This window comes from Alligator mississippiensis, chromosome 16, assembly GCF_030867095.1.
Source record: "Alligator mississippiensis isolate rAllMis1 chromosome 16, rAllMis1, whole genome shotgun sequence".
In the NCBI taxonomy this organism is placed as follows: Eukaryota; Metazoa; Chordata; order Crocodylia; family Alligatoridae; genus Alligator; species Alligator mississippiensis.
The window spans coordinates 25,182,622-25,205,405 of NC_081839.1; the positions used below are offsets into that span (position 1 = coordinate 25,182,622).

Consider the following 22,784-nt stretch of genomic DNA (forward strand, 5'->3'; position numbering starts at 1 on the left):
ACAGAACAGTCACCATTCAAAATCCTTTTAAACCTATTATTACAGATATGAGGAAAAAAGAAAACAGTTTAAAGTATCTGAAATACAAAATAACCATTGAAAGTGCACACAGAGGGGGTGCATTTAATTCTCCTCTTCCCCCATCCCAAGGCAGTAACAATTATGCCTAAAACTATCCCTGACAGGTGTTTCTTTTATCTGGCCTTAAAGACCACCAATGAGGAAGAAGCCACAGTAATCTGTTCCTGTGCCCAACTATCCTCACACTTAGGTTTTCTCCAGATGTCCTACCTCAATCTCCCTTGCTGCAGTTTAAGTCCACCCCTGCTTGTCCTATCCCCAGCAGACAGAACAGTTTACAGCCTTCTTTTGGCAGTCGTCTTTCCATTTCTCCTGTCTCCTTTCAGTCTTTTCTTCTCTAAACTAAGCAGCCCCACTTCTTTCAGTCTTTCTTCCCAGATCCTGTTTTCTAGACCTCTGTTCTCCAGTTGGCCCATGCAGTTCACACTCCTAAGTAATATTTCTTATTACTTTTAGCTAACAGAATTTATATGAGGAAAACTGACTAATCTGAAAGTCTTTTTTGATGGTATTTAAAGATGCTAACAAATGTCCCTTTTTCTTTGGGAAGAGGGGGAGAGGAGAAAAATAGAGTTGAGGTGGATTGAAGTTGAACTGTGGTTTCTTGGAGACTAAAGCAGATGAGCACATGCACAAGACTAGAGAAATAACAGCAAAGAGAAAAAAGTATAGTTCTTGTCTGTGGTGCTGACTCTTGCCCTCAGCATCTCTGCTGGAGATATCCAAGTACATGTGGCACAATCTTATCAGCTACCCTGGGAACATTGTACCAGTATTAGGCTGTTAGAAGCTTTGGTTTTGGCTGCCTTTCTGGTATAGGTTCCCAACCAGGTAACAAAGGAGAGTCTCAGCAGGTAAGTCAGATTCTTTTGCCTTCTGTTTAGTAAGAACGAAAAAGGAGAGAGAATATACATAGGCGACTGGTAGGAAGGGCACGGGGGGTATGTGCCCCCCCCTGAGATTGGCCACTGCCACCGGCTTCTGCGGGCAGTTGCTGCTCGCCACCCCGCCACTGACACCACCAATGTTGCTGCCCAAAAATTGTGCCCCCGGTCCCAGGAGGCACCACCCGTCACATGAGAACATGTAAGATGAGGAAGGAAATGGAGATGCAAGAGAGGGAGTGATAGCAGGAACCCAGGTCTCAGCTAGGTATTTTTCAGGACTTAGACAAAACTGGTATTATTCTTTGAGTTCTTCTGTCTGGTGTTTGAGACTTTCTTGGCCAAGACATCTCTCAGGACCAGGACTAAAAGGCTCAACAGCCTCCTGGAGGCTCTTGGGACTGAGGAAGATAGTGAAAGTGGAGTTGAGATGGCAACGCTTGCTTTTTCTTTTCTACCTGTTCGTAGCATTTTATTTCCTTCCCTACCTCTCTCAGAGTCTCTCTTTAAGGACTAGCTATTCGTTTATTATTTTGTCTATCCATTAAGTCTTCCAGCATGCTAGTGTGGTCCATCCATTTCTGATTTCACATTTCTGTTTACTAGTTCTGGTCTTAATACAGCCCCTGGATGATCCCTTCGTGTTTGGACCAATTCCCTTTGTGTCTTTTTCCTAGCAATGTTCACTATTATACGTTGTTGCAATGTTTCAGGAATCTTCATCCACATCATGTTATTGAACTTGCCATTGGCGTAGGCCAGATATACCCCAGTTAAAACATTTTTTAACCCAAGACTAGAAATCCTAAGAATGCTTCCAAGGCAGCTGTGGAGGGAAGGAAAGTTGCTCCGCCAGTTTTGCAGACGTTATCAGTTGAGGTACTATAAGTAATAAGTAAATTAATTATTTACTAGCATCATCATGGAGGTGAGATACAAGCAACTGGTGTGTAGTGGATGTAACTGGGCAAAGAGAAACTTTAGCGTGATGGGGAACTTCAGTGAAATAGGAAACAGTCTTCCAACGGGATTGATGGAAGCACTTAAATAACTTAAGATTCACAGAGATTCTGTAGATAAGGTGTGGTCCTGGAAATTTAAGTTTGATATAATGCCGTGAGACAGTGAAGAAGGACAATGGGTAACTTTGGCAAGAACAGAACATGAGTCAGAACAACTATTTGTGCAAGTAGCTTTCTCCAAGTATCTTTTGTGCCCCTTTTTATAGCCTTTCTCTGCCTTCTGGAAGAGCATATGAAGGGAGATAATTCTCTGCTCTGTTTCCCTTTCTTTTCCCTCCTCTCAGCCAAGTACTGACCTCCTGAATAAGGTCCCTTGGCCTTACACCCCACCCCTGCCTTCCTCTTAGAGCAACCAACCCCAGCAAATCAAAGGGAAATAAAATCCTTGAGAAAAGCTTGGAAACCTCGAGGATCCCATAGTATTCAACCAAGTAATTGAACTGGCTAATTTGGCCAGCTAATTGTTGGACCTCCACACAAGTCATTTAGTGTGAGGGCAAGGTGTGTTGCTCAGCCTACATCTGTGGGTTGTTTGCTATAGCACTACACCGGACTTTGGACTTCAGGTGTTACAAATTGTAGTCAGTCAGGGCATGGAGATAATACAAAAAGTGAAATGCTATTAACATGCTAAATATAATCACTTATGCTGTGTCCCAGGAAGGTAGGCAAGACCCTTTTAAGGCTTCTAGGGCCAAAACTTGCCCTCAAAGGGATTAGGGTAGAGAACAGGGAGGAGAAGATAAAACTATCCTCCTCCTCTGCTGTTCACAACAGAAGGAAAGAAGAGACTGATGTGGAAGAGGTGCAGCCCAGCTATGCAAGTAATATCCAGCTAGTATCCTAGCCAACCCTAACCAAACATAGCATATCATAGAAATATAGGGCTGGAAGGCATCCCAAGAGGTCATCTAGTTCATCTTTTGATGTGAGGCATGATCAATTGTACCTAGACCATTCCTGACAGATATTTGTCTGAAACAACCCCAGTTCTCTCCACCTTACCAAATAATTCATGTTTCCTAAACTTCATATCATTCTCACTGCTCTTCTCTGGACTCTTTCCCTGGGGAGGCCAGTGAATTAGTATTAAAACAATGTGGCAAGCTGATCTGGGAAAGTTATAAGACTAGAAGAAGCACTAAATGATTGCGCTAATAATGTAATAAGTGGGAAGTAATGCAAATTATATGAATTAAGTGAGTAAAGGATCAGGTATGCTATGAAACAATTGAATAAACAGACTGAAAGTGAAATTAAGAACCTGGTTTGGGGAAAGCCAAGCCTTTCAGATACGGCCTCTAATTTTGGGTGCCAACTTGAGTTGCCTGGGACTTTTTAGGGAAAGATCAGCCAAAGTCAAAGGACTTCAGTTTATTATTCGTAATGTAGTAGCACCCAAGGACCCCAAGGAAAGGCCAGGGCTGCATATTATTATATTAAGAATATAGTCATCTGTTTCCCCATATATCTTATATTTTCAGCTATCCCCACATTTGTGCGTGCTGCCTTCTTTGTAATGCTACAGGTAGATTATTTGTGGAACAAACTGTGTTTTTCAAAGGAATAAAGTGACTTTTATATAAAACTGTTGGACTGTACCAATGTTGTTGGTAAATGGAGTCTGTTTGCATTTTGTGTTTAATGACCCAGTGTGCTTATTGCCAACAAATCTCTCCCCTTGAGCCATGGAATAAGGCAGAGTCATTCACTGCTTGTAACAAATGGCTCTAAAGTTGCTATCAAATATCCTAGAAAAAAAGTATTTTGTTGCATGGGTAATTTAATTCTAGGACAAAATACCTTCAAAAATGTGCATACATGATGGTTTTGTAGGAATTGAGCCTGGGCCCTCAGCAACAATAGACTGGGTCTTTACCTGTTCAGCCAAAGTAGTAACCATATAAGAACGTCACCCAGGTTTTTGTCACTGGAGGCAGCCACTTGAGTTAACCGTGATAACAGCCATCTAGGTTTGTCTACATGAGAAAGTGTCGTTGGTTTAAACCACGTTAAACCAATGTAAACACCCATGTTCACACTCTCTTCCTGATTTAACAATGACTCATTTTACTCTAGTTTAATTATTTTGGGGGACAAATTTAACTTGAACTGAAACGAAAGAGCACAAACAGCTTGTTCTAGTGGAACTACATTGGATGACAGATGGACGGATGGGTTCGAGTTGCACCAACACAACTTTTCGACTGAGAAAATGTCTGAGCCAGTTAAGACCTACAGTGAAGAAGCTGTTTTAATCTTAGGACCAGATCATCCCCTGTATGGAGGGACCCACATAGACCGGATACTTCAGGAGGAAAACATGGATTTTTACATCCATTGTTGCTCACTGTGGTTTGAGGAGCAGAACGTGGCATAAGAAGATGTGTTGGTCACAAAACTGAAGCTCCTGAGTCATCTGCTGTTGGTCTGTGCTCCTGAACTGTGCTCCAGTGCCCAGCCCCACAACCACAGTCCTGATGGAGCCAGCCTGCTAGGCTCCAGACACATACACACACCCATGCACACATTCACACTCACTGCCTGTAGTTAGCACAGCATTCCTGTGGGGTCAGTGAGCTTAGGGGCTTACTATGAGAGGCAAGGTCAAGCCCACCTCATAGCCTCCTGCTGTTTCAATCAATTGATTCCAGGTAGCAAAATATACAGGTGCTGCTTAACATGAAATGTGAGTCCGCTTGTGAGACAGCCGTTAATAAGCAGAAGAGAACGCTTGGGCACACTGCAGGTCAACACCAGCTATTAGTTAAAAAAGCCTGATTGATTATCCTGACAAAACTGACCTGCAGTTGTGCCAGATGGTCTCCCTGACTTAAGTTGAGGACTACATCAAAGAGCTAGCAATTTCTTCACCCTGTTAAGCAAACCAGCAAATGGCTATCAGGAGCAGGCTGGATTTAATTGCTGAGTTCTCCTAGGGAGCCAATCCCCTGACTCACCTGAACAACTGTATGCGTGTCCATGCTGTGACTAAGTACAATATTGGGATTCTTGCCACGCTGTCCCATGTGAACGGGTGAAAAGTTCACTTTCCTGCATTCAGGTTATCAAGCAATATAAGACAGCACCATACAGCATGACCAAACATCACAGGGTGTGACCTGAGATAGATGCATGTGGCTATGTCTGTGCTAGCGCTGTGTAAATAATTTATTTGTTTTTTGGTTCTCTGGACTGAAGTGAAAAATGTTAACATACCTACTTTGGAAATATGCCATGGCCACAGCCTTATGACTAAACCACAGACGGAAGCAAGCTGGAGGACCCACCCACCTTTTGAGTTTAACTATGTTTCAGGGGCTCACGCAGGGTAGAATAAGATCACATTTAGGCTCTTAATGAGTAAAATAGGATCTGGACCTTTATGTATCCTGCTGAACTAATTTAACTATATCATATGAACAAAATGAATTCCATGTTTAGTTCATTGCTTGGTTAGTTAATCATTCATGGCCTGAATTTGATTTTCTTTGAATATTATTGAAGTGTTAGTTAGTTGCTATGTTGTCTGCAAACCATTCATTTAAATCACTTTGTTTCCTGTTTGGGCAGCAGTTTTTTAATACAGAAACTGTGTTATGAATGTCTGGGTGAAGGACTGGGGCGAAAATGTACAAACTATGATATTTGCAAACATCCCTACAAGTCCCTATTAGTTTTCAGAACTAATAATATGGGTGGTAACTAATCATGCAATCCTGTGACTCAGAAGCGTTCAGTGTGTTTAATCATGCAAATGTTAGGGACTCGTTTTATTTATTTGCCCCACTGGAGCTGGTCAAATGGTAAAATGTCTTTTGCTGCAGAGTTTATAGAAGATCAGATCATTGCAATGGAGATTTAGGGCTCCCTCTTCTGTACAAAACTTAGAACAGCTGCTTAGTAAGCAATGCTGGTGCATGTTTTCCATCGGGTCTTGAATGATAGCAAGAGATAGAGGGCGGCTTTCGCAGCCGAGTAGAAAAGGTGGTAGGTACGGACAGCTTTGACAGGCTTGGGTTACATTATCAATGGGAATTTTGAAAAGCAAGGCAGGATGCTTGTTTGGTGGAAGGATGACATGAAAAGAAGTATTTTTATGACAAAAATGAGTGAAATGGTTTGATTTGAAATGACAGATTGGCTTCATGAGCTGATGAGGTCAGGCAGGGGCCACTCAGCTAGCTGCAGTTATAAAATCCATCAGGGCTAATCAGGCCAAAAAATGAACTGACCTGAAACAACTCATTGACCGTTTTGGAAGACATTACATATTTAAAATAAGTCTTCCAAAACGGTCTTCCAGGCATCTCTGCATTTTCTAGTTCCAGTCATTGAGGAGTGGGAGATGGAAGTACCAAATAACATGACCGCATTCTTGTAAGGGATCATCTGGCCTTTCAGACCCAATGGATTTTGTGAAGCACTGGGCGGTTCTAGACCTGGCCTAACATAAGGGGAGCAGTATCCTTCTTATTTTTGTAGGAAGGACTCAGCTCTGTGTTTTTCCTGTAGTTCTTCTTTGTTCATGTTTCTTTGAGCTCGTGTACTATCATATCACTTTGTGTTTATTTTACCCAGCCCAGAATCTTACTTTCTTTTGTAACAAAAAAAGTTTCTGATCCTGGTAATCTCACTGGCATTCAGCAGGATTAATCTGCTGAAAGCTGACATGTCAAGATACAGTAGCACGTTGCAGCCATGTTATCGCTGCTCAGTGCCACCAGAACAGGCTGGGGTAGTAGTGAATGGGTCCCTCCCACATAGCGTTGGCCTTTGTGCTCCATTTCTGGATGCCTGTGGAGGGAAGGAGCACTCCGAAGAAATCTCACTCCCTTCTTGCATTACAGCTAATGTTTCCCAGAGGTCCCTCCTTCACACCTCTAACAGCCGTTGTGTAACGTTCACTCCTTCCAGGATAAGAGTAAAATTCTCCCTTCTCCCTAAAGCCCCCTAACGCAAGTCATATACCGGAAGTCTAGCAGTAGTTAGGAGTTTCAGTAGTAATATAGCTAGGGGCCAGCCTTCACATGGTCTATTAGAAGACCTGTGAGAACAGAGTTTGGCAAAGATCTCTGATGGTTGCAAGATTCAGGCTCAGTTTTATCTCTGGCACCAGTGCCTTCCACAGCTATAACAACTAATAGAAAAGAGGCTTTGTCAGCCATGCTAACCACATTGCCCAGGCTGAGGTGTGATTAGATAGATGCAATCCCTGAGATATCAGGGCCCTCCCAACCAGCTTGGGGCTTGTAAGTAGAAGCAGGTCTCTGAAAGGGTCTTAACTCGGATCAATCCTCAGCACAGAGTGCAGAACACCAGAGAGATGAACTGCTCACCTGCAACATTTCTAGCTATGGCTCACAGCATTCATAAAGAACATGGTTATCTTCTACACACATATCTTCCTTTTCCCTAGCCACGTCTGCTTCTTTCCTTCTGACAAACCTTTGCTCTGGCTGAAGTACACAGGGAACAGAACCATATAGTTTATCACATATTCTTCCAAACCCAGAGGTGACTTGCCTACTAATGGACTTACATGATGTGCCAGAGGGAAGGAGCAGAGCATATGAAGAAGGCAGTTAACAACAATAGGAATCTATTTTGGAAAGCCTAGAATCACAGGTGAGAGAGAGACCACTGGCATGTGCCAGCAGGTAGATTTCTGATGGACATGGCAACAACAGTTCCTTCCCCAAACTACTAGCTGTTGCTTGGCCCTCTTAAAGTTTACATGCTTCACCCAAGAAGTGGCAGTGTTTCTCTGAGACCTGCATGAACCTAGGCTTAGCATTTAGGAAAGAACTTTGGGCCCCCTTTGCTATAAGAAGGTACCATACAAATATGGTTACTGAAGTTACACAGAGGAGAAGGTAACCCATTTGCAAATATTTGCAGTCTCCAGTCCCTTCCACTATTCAAGTCCCATGCAGTGTACATTTTGCTCTAGCTAAGATGCAACAATACTCCCTAATTCTTATATAAAATTGTTGACATAATAAAACCTTTCATTTTAAAAAGCTGATGTAGTTGTCCCCATTTTACAGATGGGAAAAAAAAGGCTCTCTGTATTGCCCAAGGTAAGCAGAAAGTCATTGGCAGAGTTAGAAATAAAACATAGAGCACTGTCTGTGACTTGAAGATGCTGCCTACTAGACAATGCTGTCTCTCTAAGAACAGATTTGGGGCTTTAATTGTTCCTTTCTCATTCATTATTACAGATTTAAAGGCCAAGATTTTCCTTAAAAAGTATAACATCTAAAAGCTACCTCCCACCCAATACCTTGTGCATCCACAGCAGAGCCCCCGAGAGCTTGTGTGATGTGACAATCCCCCCCCAAACCAACTGATATCAAAATCAGTTGCCTTTATCCATATTTTATAGAGAGGAAACTGAGGCACAGGGACACTAAGGATATGTGCAAATGACAAAATTGTAGTAATTTAAAATGGACAGGGACTTACTGGGAACTACCTCCACAGAGACTCTGTCTGCCTGCTTTTACCCTGGGGTAAGATGGGGCAATTTAGCCCAGTTCCATTCAGGGGCAAGTTGCCATGGTTTAGTTTTCTCTTGCCCCACGTAAGACTGGTCAGATGAACAATTATCATCTGCCTCTTTTCTTGCTGTAATTCATTTGGTTGTCCAGACCGGGACTTGTCCAGTGTTGGACAGGAAGTCCTTGGTGGGGCAGATACCCACACAAAGGTCTTGTGAGTCACAGACTGATGTCTTTGACCATCATATCATGCTTTGTAATTTATGACAATATTACTCATCAAAACACAACATATTAGTTCCTCTTCCTGCTTTCTGAGGAAACTTTAGTATTCCAAAGCCTTGCCATTAAAATTTGTCTTTCTAAATCTGGAGTTCTGCATTATCCACCCGGCTTTCATAATCTGGGTGGGGAGGATCTAGGATTGCCAGTGTCTTTTAGCTACAGTTCACAAATTGGGCAGCAGAAGAGCTTTGTTCTCATTGTGCTTACATTTCAAAGGGATGTGCCTTTACCTTGATTTATTGCAACTCCTGTTTGCCAAAACCAAGAGTGTTTTAAACTGCTACAGCAGGAAATAGTATCTCTTCTCCTGTGCTTTGTAGTCCTGTAAGACTGCAATGGATCCTTGAGTTGGATTAGATTTGTATTGTGATATTATTGTTTTGAGGTAATTCAGTCTATAGTGATATTTTCCTGGCCTAATTATGTTAGCTAGGGGTATCAAATTTTTGTTGTTGCTTGCAGAATTATACCAGTAAAATTCCTAGTACAGATACAGGCATGATGGTATCAAGATGACTTATAGTAGCATAGTTTACATCTGGTCCTTAACTGATATGTTATACCAGCAGAAGTGCTTTTATACTGGTATAACTGGGTGCTCCTAAACAGCCATAGGGAAACTGTGTATTTCCAGGCACTGGTCCTACCTTGATTTCTATGCCAGTGCGGGTTCTTTTGGTGTGTGGCTTCCATTTTTGATGCTCTGAACAAGAGTGAGTACTAGACAAGCCTTTTATTGGAGAGACCCAGTCAAGCAGATGATGTTATGCTAAGGCAAACAGCTCAAGAGAAAACATATCAGAACACAGCTGCTATGAAAGCACAATGAAATCATGCAGCCAAAAGCTTACTTTCAGAGCCATTGAAGAGGTTAACAGAGGATGCTATCTATGTATGTAGTATTTCAGTCAAGTAATAATTGCCTGGAACCCTTGCAAAGCTCTGACGGGGAGTGTGCAGTGCATGACAGTGCAGAAAAGTGGACTATTCAGAGGCTTACTAAGATACTAAGATGGAAATCATGGTAGTGGGTAACCAGCTAATTTCTCTTGGATATTTGTGCTTTGGGAAAGTTTTCATAGACATTAGGGCTGGAAGGGACCTTGAAGATCATCAAGATCACCAAAAGATAATTTAAATGAAAACTCCTTCTGGAGCCCATTGAAACAATAGCTTTCTCTACACTCTGAAAAATCATCTTCTTTTGACCTTAATAAAGTCAGTGAGCAGGGGTCTCCCCATTGCTGCAGCTTATTGAATGGTAAACTAGGGGCTTCTGCATTTAGAGTCACTTTTTTTTACCAGCACTGAGAATAGCTGGCGCCAGAAAAATCCCAGACCATCTCTGTTCTGAACGGGCCTATCGCAGGGTTAACCTTTCTGCTCTACTCTGCTCCTACTTGCTTGTTTGCCCAAGCCATGGTGACCTGTGCAGTGGAACAGAGGTAGCAGGACAGGAGCAGCATGTTGCCAGGAAAGATTTATTACCAATGAATACACTGCTGCTTTTGCCTCTGCATTGGCTCTCTTTGCAGATCTCCTGCATCGCCCTGAACTGGCGTCTTTGTCCTAGTGCTTCTGCATTTCCCTCTCGACTCCAATCCAGCTCTCAAACAGGGGTTCAAGAAGTATGGCTAATCATGCTGAGCTGTTTCTTTTGCCCGAAAGGCATGGTATAGCCAGGAGTAATACTGTCACTAGATTGCTAGCAAGGCAGTTAAGGTATATGGCGGGTTCCCATGGCTGTAAACAAGGTAAGTTGTTTCTGCTTCTTGCCTGCTGTCACTTGTGATAAGGATACATCACTTTACCATACACACAGCTGTGTATATATACCACAAGCTCTAGCTCATTTGCTGCCATCAATTATTCTACAGAGCCCACAGATAGCTGTCTTCTTGTCAGGATACCTAGTGGAGTCTCTACTTCGCTTCAACGGTCTCTGTCCTTGCTAGCTCTTGGTCTTCATTTCCAAGTCCAAAGGGATATTGGTCAGTTTTAAAGGAAATTAATTCCCTCTTAGTTTCAGAGATACAAGTCCAGTGCAAACCAGCACATCCTGCTGAAAATAGCTCTCTCATACTAACCACGATACACAAAGTTTATCTGTCACCGAATGAAGCTTAGTGAGTTCAGCCAGAGAAAACCTTGCTTCCGTCGGCTGTGTGGGGACCATACGGGCTCTGGATAATGGGTCTGTGGTGCAGCAGCTATTTAAAATGCAAAAGAAGCAAAATGCTGGAGTGTAAAATAATGTAAAAACAAATTTGGGGGGGATTTTTTTTGGTTTTGTTCCTTACACCCTCCCCCCCCCCCTCCCAGTGCTCAGGCAGTGCTTTTTGGCATTGATGGGGAGGTCAAGCCTTACCCTGGATTTTTTTGCCTTTTAGCTCTAGGAAGTTGACTGAGATGGCAAATTTCAAAGGTCATGCCCTCCCGGGCAGTTTCTTCCTGCTCTTTGGACTCTGGTGGTCTGTGAAATATTCATTCAAGTATCTCAGCCAGAAGTTGAACAGAAAGTGCCATAGAAACCACTGCTACCAGCGCCTGGATGTCATTGAAGGGGCAGCCAAAATCATCTTTGCCTTAGTAGGTAAGGATTGTGAAACGGATTTCCCAGTTGCAATGTATTGCGTTGTATCTACACGTGAGTGTCACCCTTTGTGTGTCTTTCTCCAGGGATGCTGGCTGAGCAGTTTGTCCCCGATGGTCCCCACATGCGTCTGTACAGCAGCCAGGAACACGGCTGGGTGAAGCTAGCAAATTGGCAGCACACAACCATGTATCTGTTCTATGGGATCTCAGGCGTTGTGGATGTGCTCTCGTACTCCTCACTCAAACTGCCCCTGGGACTAGATCGGCTCATGCTTTCTGTTGCTGTGTTTGTTGAAGGTTAGTAGCATCCCGGCACATGGGGCTGGATCTGGCACGTGGCTGCTTCCTGGTGGTCCTCGACTCAGTGCGTGGGGTGGGACTCAGCATGTGGGGTTGGACTCGGTGTGGGGTCCCAAATCTATGTATGAGTTAATCTGCAAACTGGATGTGGCCTGTGGACCAGCTGCACCTCACTCATCTGACCCATGAGCCAGAAAGGATGGGCACCAGTGGCCTAGAGGATTTAGACACAGTCTCAAGGAAACCAATGGGACCTGTATATCTATGCATCCATATCCTCTAGCCACATTTGAAAATCTCTACCTGCGAGTATAATAAAGCTCTTTAATAACTGTGTTTTTCTTATCCCACTAGTGACTAAGGGATAGGAGAACTGACACAAAAAGTCACTGGAATAAACTGTTAATTACCATATTTACTCAAATATAAGATTACCCCCTATAATTAGATTCTATATATGGAAAATTTATAAATGTTATTATTTACCAGGTATAGAAATAGGTATTGGAGAGTTGTCTTGAATTCCCCCTGCCCAATGGTGCAGCAAAAAAAGCTGGGGTAGGGAGGTTAGGTGGCTCCCTTGCCCTCTGCCTCACCCACTTCTTCCCTCTGCAGCTTTCCTCCCCCCCGCCAACACCTACACCCCGCCACCCCCAGCCTCTGCACCTCCTCCCATTCCCCTCACTCTCTGCATATTTTTCACAAACTCTCCCACTGCACTATCAGACACTGCTTGGACCACTCTGTCCCAGAGCAGTGCACGTGGAAAGTCAGCCCTCACCCTGCCATGCAGCAGTGTCTGGGCAGTGTGGGAGTGTGGGCAATGCTGACTGACTAAGCAGGGAAAGGATTTTGCATGAGCTCGGTGCCTGGGAGAAACCCCAGCCCAAGCCAGAGCTGAGCTGTACCTCACAGTAATGGGGAAGAAAGAGGCTGGATGGGGAGGCAGAAGCTGCAGGGGAGGAAGCAAGCATGGGCAGCAGGAGGCCTGGTAGATATTGTTCGGCATTTCCCCAATGCTAGAGTGCATTTAAGCCTGGGTTGTCAGTGAAGGGCCATCTGTAGTGAGATGCAAAGTGCAGCCACTGCACATAATAAGAAGGGAGCCTCTGCCATCTGGCTTTTGCATATCAGCCTTCTCACCCTCAGTACAGGACAGTCCTTGTGTTGGGCTGTGGAGAGGGTAGTTGGGGTGGGGTGAGAATACGAGTGGCTTTATGCTCTTTAGCTGCTTCGTGTCAGTAGTAGTTTGAGGCTTGGAAACGTAACTAGCCAGAAGCTGGCAATGCCAGTCAGGATAAGGACATGTTGAGACCAAGAGGTGTCCCACCTATGGGAACTTGATGCCTAGGAAGCCTGAAGTCCAAAATGCAGCTGCCTAATGGATTTAGGCACCTACTGAGTTTTGTGTCTATGGGAGCAGGGTCAATTTGAATCACTCGTCAGAACATCTATAGCTAAACCCTGTCTAACTCCACTTTATGTGCCTGAGGAACTGATCTGAATCTAGCCCAAGCTGTAACTGTCAGAGACGAGCTAAAGATTCTGCCTTTATTTCGGGAGCGACTGCCTCACAATTACTGACATGCCAGAGGGTAGCATGGATTCCTCAGGTGACAATGGCATTGTGATTTGAAACAAGCTCAGTTTACTTGGTACAATAACAGGCTAGTGGATGCTACTCTTGTATTACAGCTTTCGAGCTTTGTTCCTGTGCTGTGCGCGCCCCCAGAGAGTAATTAATTCCACTCCAGACACTGTCAGTCTCACCTGCTTTGCTTGCTCCTCACACAGCAAATCCACATAGCCTGTTTGCTGACTTCACTGCATCACAAATACTATTTTCTCATCCTGCACAGTTAGGGCCAGGATTTCAGGTTTCTCTCGACTTGAACGGGGCAAGAGGATGACAGTGTGAAACTGAAGCACTTATTTGTGGTGAAGACAGTGTATCTAGGAATTCCTTGTGATTATTTTCCTCCTCCCGATCCCGATAGGGTTGGAGAAGTCAGAACAGGGTCCTGTGAGTGACAGGACTTTTGTCGTGGGGCAACTTGGACACTGAAATCCCTGTTTGTAGAAGTTTAGCTATAAAAAATTGCAATCTACAGTTTTCCAGGAAAAACTGGTGAACACTAAACTAATGAGGCACAGAACATATCAGGAATGCAATAGCGAGGGAAGGGTGGTCAGTCACATCCTGGGAACTGGTATGGTGCCTTCAGCCACGTCACCTGAGTGGCCATGTTCTTCAGCTTTCCTGTTTTTACAAATGGCATTAATGGAACTTCTCTTTTTTGGACAAGTGCTTTGCAATTTATGTAGGGAAAAGACTCATGGGAGCAAAGTGTTGGTTGCTACTATGATGAATGTGTAATGATTTCCACAGGTTTTCTCTTCTATTACCACGTCGCTCACCGCCCCATGCTAGACCAGCACATCCACTCCCTGCTGCTTGTTGCCATTTTTGGTGGGGCTGTCAGCATCTTCCTGGAAGTCTTCCTGCGGGACAATGTGACCTTGGAGCTATTTAGGGCTAGCCTCGCCATCCTTCAGGGAACGTGGTTCTGGCAGGTTAGTTTTGCTTCAACACCCTGAGGTTCATTTTGGGGCTCAGCCTTAGGATGGGAGAGGAATGAAAGAGTGCAAGGAGGAATTGAATTGCACACAAATCAGTTGTCCCTAATGGATAATCTTGCAAGATTATGGTAGATGCTTCATAACCCAGCTGTGCAAAATTGCCCTTAAAACTGGTTAGCCCCAGTCCATTTCCTATGATGGCTGATAATGAAATCACTGCTTTTCTCTGCTCACTCATCTAAAAACAGAAAGGGGAAATTACTCACTGTAAGCAAATGGAATTTTGCCAGGTTCTCATAATTTTGTACTAGCTAATGTTTCTCCAAAAGTATTGAATATAATGGACCCCATGGTATCCCCCCCGATGGAGTGGAAGGTTTGAAAGTCCTGCAGGTCTAAAATGGCTCGTGAGCTGCTGGGTGATATTGCAGTGACCATTTAACACTGCATGCTGAGAAAACGCAGCCAAGGATGTGTTTTCCTTGTGCACTTGTAGTTTCAAAGCGTTCAATATGCATCTTTAAGTCAAAGGGAACACAAGAGACTGTTGGCCCAAGGGTGTAGCTGCATTCTCCCGCTTGATTCAGTGTGGGAACCTCCTTTCTTGAACATAAATCTAATTCAAAGGTTGTCAAGCCAAGTGCTTCCTGAAAAGTGGGGTCTCTGTGAATACAGTGGTGTCGGAGAATACTGCCTCTCAGCTCAGCATCCTTGATGGGTTTTCCTAGGCGCTCCTTCTCCATGCTTTGAGCACCTCACAATCTTTAAATTTATCTTCCTAACATGCCTGGGTGGTTGGGCACTAGTATCACCATTTTGCAGACTTATCCAAGATTCACAGCAAAGCTGGGAACCAAACTCATCCCTGCTGAGTACGAGTCCAGTGCCTTTACCTCAAAGCAAGCCGCCTTCTCGGGTAGTTGTCAGACTACCCCATTTCAGAGTGAAGCCCTGTTGTGGGGGAGAGTGAAGGGGAGCAACATAAGAGGCTGGAGCAGCAGGGATGCTTTTTTTCCTCAGTGCTAATGAATTGTTTTATTCTATCAGATTGGGTTTGTATTGTACCCACCTTGGGGAGGCCCAGGCTGGAATGAAGAGGACCACAGCAACATCATGTTCATCACCATGTGCTTCTTCTGGCACTATGCAGCTGCTCTTCTCATCGTGACCATAAACTACACTCTGACTTACTGGTATGTCTGGGGGTTGGCAGAAGTGCAGGAGACAAGTGGAGTTGGATGCATGATGCTATACATCATGGCCCACAGCACAAAGTCACAGTTGATTTAATTACCTGCAACTGCTTTAAATTTCAGGGCACCCTTAGAGGTGTCGTCTTTATTTGTTGAGTGTACAGAATTCAAAGCAGTGTCAGCAGGAGCCACCTGCCTAACTGGGGAAAATTCAAAGCAATCAAGCCCCTAAAGTTGCTTCTCAAAGTCTAATCATTTTTATTTCTTTGCACTATAGCTGACAACCGAAAATCAAACCTTAATTAAATAAAGGAGTCAAAGCTTTGCTGGGCATGCACAGTGCCTGGCACTCTGTGTGTCTTTGACAACTTCCTTCCAAGGATTTCAAAGCAAGTTACATACAGTAATGTTTTAGAGACACAGTGCTCCTGTTGAGGCAGATAATAGTCAACTCCAAACATTACAAAAAGAGAGTTGGTCTGCCCCAGAAAATCTTGACTGCCTAAGAAAAAATATTTTTGCAAGATTTTTTTTATTGCACTTCTGGTTTCTGAGATTTCCTGGTAGGATGGGGTCAGATTTTCATACATTTCTGTGAAGTAGGAGGGCTGCATGGATAAGGTGCTTGCATGGACCCCAGCATCTTTGTTGTATCTATCTTCACAACAATCCTGTAAGCCTGGAATATGCCTCCATCCCCAGTTTGCAGAAGGGGATCAGAGAGATTAAGGGCATGTCCGGACTGCTTCCCCAAGAAGCATGGCTTCACCTGCCCACCGCCACTCTGTACGTGTCAAGCCCAGGTATAGGTGGTACCTCTTGCAGCCCCTAAATGACATGCTGATGATCATGCTGGAAACCATGGCACAGCTCAGTGATTGAAACCCCACACTTGACTTCTGGGCTTGTGTCTTGCCCATAAAAGCATTTTTCCTCCTGTTTATCTCAAAAGAAAGTCAGAGAAACATTTCAATGATACTAACATATCCCATCTGCACTTGTATATGGACTATCTCATCCAGGTAGTGACTGTACCAGGCTGACGCAGCCCCACAGCACATGCCCATTCAGCCGAGTACTTTGCATTTGTACTTCCAGCACTGCAGAAGTAAATGAAATGTTTCAGTGTCTGAAACAGGCACATTTCACTCTGCTCAGTGACAGATGAGAAGTTGTACAATATGGTAGAACAGCACAAACTACTCAACCTGTTTAATCACATTTCTGTCCTTATATGTAGTTCTGCCATCCTGATCTTACTTGCTTACTGAGCAGGAACAGTGGGTAATTGCTTGGATAACCATGATTTGTTGTTCGTGTGTTACAGCTGTGTCCAGAAGTGCAGGAGAATCAGCGGAGAAATGGATATTGGACTTGGGGTCCGGAAGCAGAAAGGTGACCAAGGCTCCCATACTGCCCTCTTAAATGGATCAGATGAGGAATGAAGATGGTGCATCTCAGCTCCCTACTTTTATTTTTTAATATTTTAAGAATGATGTTTTAAAAATAAAATCCAAGTGACATTTATATCAGAATATCACAGATAAAGGGTCCCACAGTTCTGCCGTGGAATGGTATGCACTGACTTAAGAGATGTGGATGACATCTCTCTTACATAAATTCCCTCGGGATCTTTGCATCGGAAATGCGGAAACAATATTCTATTTCCGATCACCTTAAAAGCCAAAATCAAGTGCAAAAATTCAGGACAACATGAGCAGTTTGGCTGATAGCGTCTTGCATCTATGTTTCCATGGTAATGGACTAAACTCATAAGTCAGTCAAGTTTTCAAAGTGCTTGAGGGCTGACCTTTGATTGCCGTTGGAAAAACCTCCTGATTGAGGTTCATGAACTCCGAGTCCTGGGAACCGAGGGAGTCGGAAGGGTCACCCCAGGCAGGAAGAGAACTGGAGAATGCTAAATGCCAAAACACGCCAAAGAATCTGTAACATCACTGTGCAATTGTGCTGTGGAAATTTTGTAGCAGCTCTGTCAGTTTAAGTACCTTTTTGTATTTTTGATGAGTGCCTTAAAGCCTGAAAATGATGAGAAATCTGAAATAAAAAAGTCCCCATTGACGTGGTATCCATAATTCATCAGACTGTTTTTGCAATAGCATGTAGTAGTAGATACTAAAATTATGTTCATAATGTTTGGCCTATGTTTGGCTTTTGTACTGCTGCCTATCATCATAGTATAACATGCTGCCCAGTTTAACTAGATTGGAATAACAAGGTCCCTAGTGGACTTCAAAGAGTCATAAGCAATCTAAATGTATCATCAGATTTTTGACAGATGTAAACCATACCCCTGAGGGTTGGATGGGATTGGTGTGCGCGCGTGTGCGTGCGTGTGCATGCGTGCTTCTAATTCTGCAAGAGCTGATTTAGAGTCTAAGCACCCTACCTCAGGGCTACTGAAGGTGCTTCAGGGACACATCTCTCTCCCGCTTCCAGGAGAAGTGAGTTTGAAAGCGCCTTCTCCTCCCTGCCTGAACTGCCTCCCTTTATATCTGACACTATGACACTGAAGTGCCAGACAGAGAAAAGATGCCTAAAATAATCAGTCCTTGCCCCAAGGTCTGGCCTAAAGGCCTGTCAGCTATGGGGCTTAGCTTCAGGAATTCACAAGAAGTTTCAACTTTTAATTGGAAAAAAGACCTATGTGGAAATGATGCCGTGGTGTCTTGCAGGGGCTGGAGTTCAGGAGCCTCATGCCCTCATTTGTCAGTACACTATTTCCCATAATGCACCACAGCCAAGGGCTTCTAGGATGTATACAGTGATATAGCAAGAAACAAAATGAATGCATCATGGGACACGTGCTCCGCCCCGTAGAGGAGCATTGGAGGAGTGGAGGGGGTGTCTGATGCACTTGTGCTACCATCCTCCTATGAAGCACCACAGCAGCACTTCCAGATCAAAGCCTCCTGTTTTCAACCAAACATTTGACTGAAAATGTTCAAGTTTTTACCAAAAAGTCAATATCTTTCCATGGAAAACAACAGAATGCAGTTCAACAAGGAGAAATGCAAAGTGCTGCACCTAGGGAGGAAGAATGTCCAGCACACCTACAGCCTAGGCAATGACCTGCTGGGTAGCACGGAAGTGGAAAGGGATCTTGGAGTCCTAGTGGACTCCAAGATGAACATGAGCCAGCAGTGTGACAAAGCCATCAGAAAAGCCAACGGCACTTTATCGTGCATCAGCAGATGCATGACGAATAGGTCCAGGGAGGTGATACTTCCCCTCTATCGGGCGCTGGTCAGACCGCAGTTGGAGTACTGCGTGCAATTCTGGGCGCCGCACTTCAAGAAGGATGCGGATAACCTGGAGAGGGTCCAGAGAAGGGCAACTCGTATGGTCAAGGGCCTGCAGACCAAGCCCTACGAGGAGAGACTAGAGAAACTGGACCTTTTCAGCCTCCGCAAGAGAAGGTTGAGAGGCGACCTTGTGGCTGCCTATAAGTTCATCACGGGGGCACAGAAGGGAATTGGTGAGGATTTATTCACCAAGGCGCCCCCGGGGTTACAAGAAACAATGGCCACAAGCTAGCAGAGAGCAGGTTTAGACTGGACATTAGGAAGAACTTCTTCACAGTTCGAGTGGCCAGGGTCTGGAACGGGCTCCCAAGGGAGGTGGTGCTCTCCCCTACCCTGGGGGTCTTCAAGAGGAGGTTAGATGAGTATCTAGCTGGGGTCATCTAGACCCAGCACTCTTTCCTGCTTCTGCAGGGGGTCGGACTCGATGATCTATTGAGGTCCCTTCCGACCCTAACATCTATGAAATCTATGAAACACATTTATGCCGAGCTCTAATCTAATTTGATGCCACAGATAGGAACATTTGCAGTGGAGAGGATTTCTCAGATAATACTGGTAACATGGGGCCTCTCAGACTTCATGCCTGCATACTACACAGTCTCTACATCCTTTCAGGCACCACAGCAATCACTTAATTTATTTAATAAAAACAGTTTCCAAACAGGCTCCTGAAGTGGAACAAAGAGCAAGCAACTTAATATATTTCCATTCTTTATGCCATGGAGAAAGTAGCAGTCCATCTCTCTGAGTCCTCTGACCCGAGCCCTGTATTATTAGTCTGCTGTTCCAGGCATTTGTCTCTTTTGGTGGCTGATCTTTGTTGCATCATAATGTTAACTGTATGCTCCTCAGTCTGTTGGACCAGCAGTCTCTTTCTGGGCATCCATATAGGTGGGCAGAGTCATTTCCCTTGTATGATATCCTAATGAACCTTCTTCTGTTGCCTATCCCAGAAGCTGCTGTGCATCTAGTACCTTCGGACACAATGAAGAGAAAAAGCTATCAAAGGGAACTTGCTGACCAAACTAATTTGTAGTTTTTTGCCCCCCAACCTATCCTTACCAGACAACTCGATACAAAGACACATTGGAAATGCCACTGCTTAAATCAGTTAGTAAAGTCCTGATGCTTGCACATGGGAAGGCAGGAGAGAGGAGAATACAAATATTTCAGGATGCCGATTGAATTGCAAACATTCAAAATCTGAATCCTTGAATATGAATGTTGGTCTTCAATGATAGGCTAAGAACTATTTTGATACAGGGATTTTTGGGAGGTGGGTGACTTGCTGTAATCCACCTTTTCATATTGCAATTGGTCTGAATATCTATGTGTGAATGTTTATATCTCCAGGAAAGCAAACCTTGCATGTTAAAGTCCTATTGAGCTTGTGTGAAGATAAGCTTGTTGGGAGAAGAAATGCATGTAGCCTAAAGAATCTAGAATTTGAATCTTATTGCTAATAAGCAGCAGACTGTTACCTGAATGCTAGCTTTACTTTTTCTTTATTTCCTCCTGCTTTCACAGAACAGATTTGTTTTGAATTCCTGATGATTGAGAGAAACACGAATACATTGATGAGTAAAGACCGCAGAAGCAGAACATCTCATCTCTGTAAATTCACCTGATAGAAAGCCTTATTTGTTAGTCTCATAAATTTTAACTGAAGCATTAGGCATTTTTGTAAAATCCAGGTTTGTCAATAATGTATCTGGAATGTATCCGTGTTGCATTCTTTTTTCCCATTTTTATCATAATAACATAGTGCAAATGCCTTTCAATAACTGTGTTTTCTTTCTGATGATATATAAGTAGATTAACATAAAAAGGTGACAAACTGAGCTATCTAAAGTGCAAGGGGGTAAAACTAGGTTGTAGTGAACAAGCAGAGAACCCATGTGAGACTGCAGCTGACTTGGGTTTGTGTAAAATATGCAGAAATTAGGTGACCACATGGTGGCAGCACAGATTGGAGAAGGTGCCCCAGAGTGTGCTGCATGAATGACACAAGGTAGGTTTGGGTTATAATTACCTCCTCCCTCCCCCTTCCAAAAGAAATGATCAAAATCTATTTTGTAAGATCGGATCCAGATCGAAAGTGAACTTTTTAAAACACTCATCAGGTTAGCCCCCCCTCTTTGGGTGAGTTCCTGATGTTTGCCTAGTTTTTTGGCATCACGCAGGCTGCTTTTAATCAAAAGTATTCTCCATTCACTCTAAATTCATCTAGCACCATCTTTGTCCCTTAGCACATTTAGGCCACGGTTGTAGCAAAGCATTTTCCCTCTGCAGCTCCTACTATTTGGAAAAGGTTCTCTTCTGCCTCATTAACTTTCCAGCTCTACAGCCATCTTCAGACTCATCAGTATAATGCAGGCTAATTTGTTTTCCCCTTTTGCAGTGTATTTCTTCCACAGCATGATCATAACTAGTGATGGGGGGACTGAGGAGGAATAGCTATGAGGCCTGTGATGAAATCAGAAGAAACCCATAAGGCTGGGTTGAGGGCCTGCAGGTAAGACCCTATGACGACAGACTTTAATGCACTTGACCTTGTCTACAAGGGTTTCTCCCTCCTGTAAATTACTTTTGGAATTGCGACAAGATCACATTCCAGGATGCTGGTGATTGTCACCACTTTATGTACCTGTTCCACAAGTAAGGTAACTTAATGACAGAGGGCAGGAGGAACCTGGTTTCTTGATCATTATTATGCTGATGAAGCTAGCAACATTAAGACTGACTCACCTTCTCAGCTGTATCCACATTACTATAAAATAACATAGCCAAGCAAGTTGGAAACCCACTGTTTCTCCTACCTACAGGACTCAACTCTGACAAGCTCTGCTTCTTCCAAAACATCTAGTATTAAGATAGGGAGGTGGTGCATATGGCTCTGGTCTCACATCTTCAGTTACAGAAAGGATCCATCAACACCTTCCTCCATTACTGCTTTTATGCAAGACTGAAATCAAAGAGGAAGCAGAACAAGTCATGCCCCCTGCCTGCTTTAACTCCTATATTACCTGCTTATGATGCCTGCGCTAATAATAATAATAATAATAATAATAATAATGATAGTACTTTGCACTTCCCTAGCAGCTGTTTATCTGCAGAGGTCAAACTGCTCAAAAACCTTTAATTATTAAGTCTCTTGATGGTAGGCCAGCGTTACATTTTTTTTCAGCAGCTCCAAGTATGATGTTAAGCCTCCAAGGAAAAGTTGTTGTAGATAAAACACAGAAAAGATTAGACCCAACAGAGTTCAGCATTAAAGGTAGAAGGACCTGAGCCTACTCCTATTTGTGATTTAGCCCTTTGGTTCTCGGTCAAGTTCTGCTGCTGACTCCGCTTAACTTCTCTACATGCAATATTGTGGTGGTATTGTCCAGCAACCCCTTACCATTATTTCATTGTACTCTTTATAATAATTATCCTTTTATCAGACCCTTTCCCTACATACTGTACTCAACCAACCCTTTACTTTCAACAAGAAAAAGCACCTGCAGCCTGAAAGCCTGTTTTATAGCTGGCTCCCGCCCACTGCTTCCCCTTCCCTTCCCTTCCAGGTGGCAAACCTTCCTCTTTCCCTGTCAAGGGCCCAGCTTCATAATCAGCTTAACTTGTCCCACCTGTGAGAGAAGCTCAGCACTAAGCTGCCTTTTGAGGGAAAAGGGATTGCATAAGATAGTTATTTGATGGTTTTTAAATGGCTGGGAGCTCTAGAACTGAAAGATGCTCTGGAAGTGAGGGCATGCATAAAAGAGGAAATGAGGGTTAGTGTGCTTGCTGGTGGGAACTACATATAGTATTTCTTCTTTGGCATTACCTAGTGGAGGGTGGTGGAAGGAGGTACTACCTGCTTTGCCATGTTTTTCAGGTCTTGTTGTGGAGAAGCATCTGTGGGAAAATTGGTACCCTGTACCCCCTCAGCCAAACAGCGGTCCTGGAGGAGAATATTTTCCCAGTGTAGAAGAAAGCTCTGACTCGTGGCTTGTCCTGTACCTGAGTCTCTAAG

General features: G+C 43.8%; 1 protein-coding gene across 3 annotated transcripts in view; it reads left to right on the forward strand.

Moving 5' to 3' along the window:
- Positions 1-17,529, forward strand: part of LOC102564935 (transmembrane protein 45B) — a 30,060-nt gene extending 12,531 nt beyond the window's left edge. For all 3 annotated transcript variants that reach the window (XM_019490088.2, XM_019490089.2, XM_006277853.4), the window contains 5 exons: positions 11,166-11,368; positions 11,455-11,667; positions 14,060-14,244; positions 15,298-15,443; positions 16,771-17,529. In XM_019490088.2, the coding sequence (XP_019345633.1) occupies positions 11,185-11,368; positions 11,455-11,667; positions 14,060-14,244; positions 15,298-15,443; positions 16,771-16,888 (846 nt within the window). In that variant the 5' untranslated portion in view covers positions 11,166-11,184 and the 3' untranslated portion in view covers positions 16,889-17,529. The remainder of the gene's footprint in view (positions 1-11,165; positions 11,369-11,454; positions 11,668-14,059; positions 14,245-15,297; positions 15,444-16,770) is intronic.
- The last annotated feature ends 5,255 nt before the right edge of the window (positions 17,530-22,784 follow it).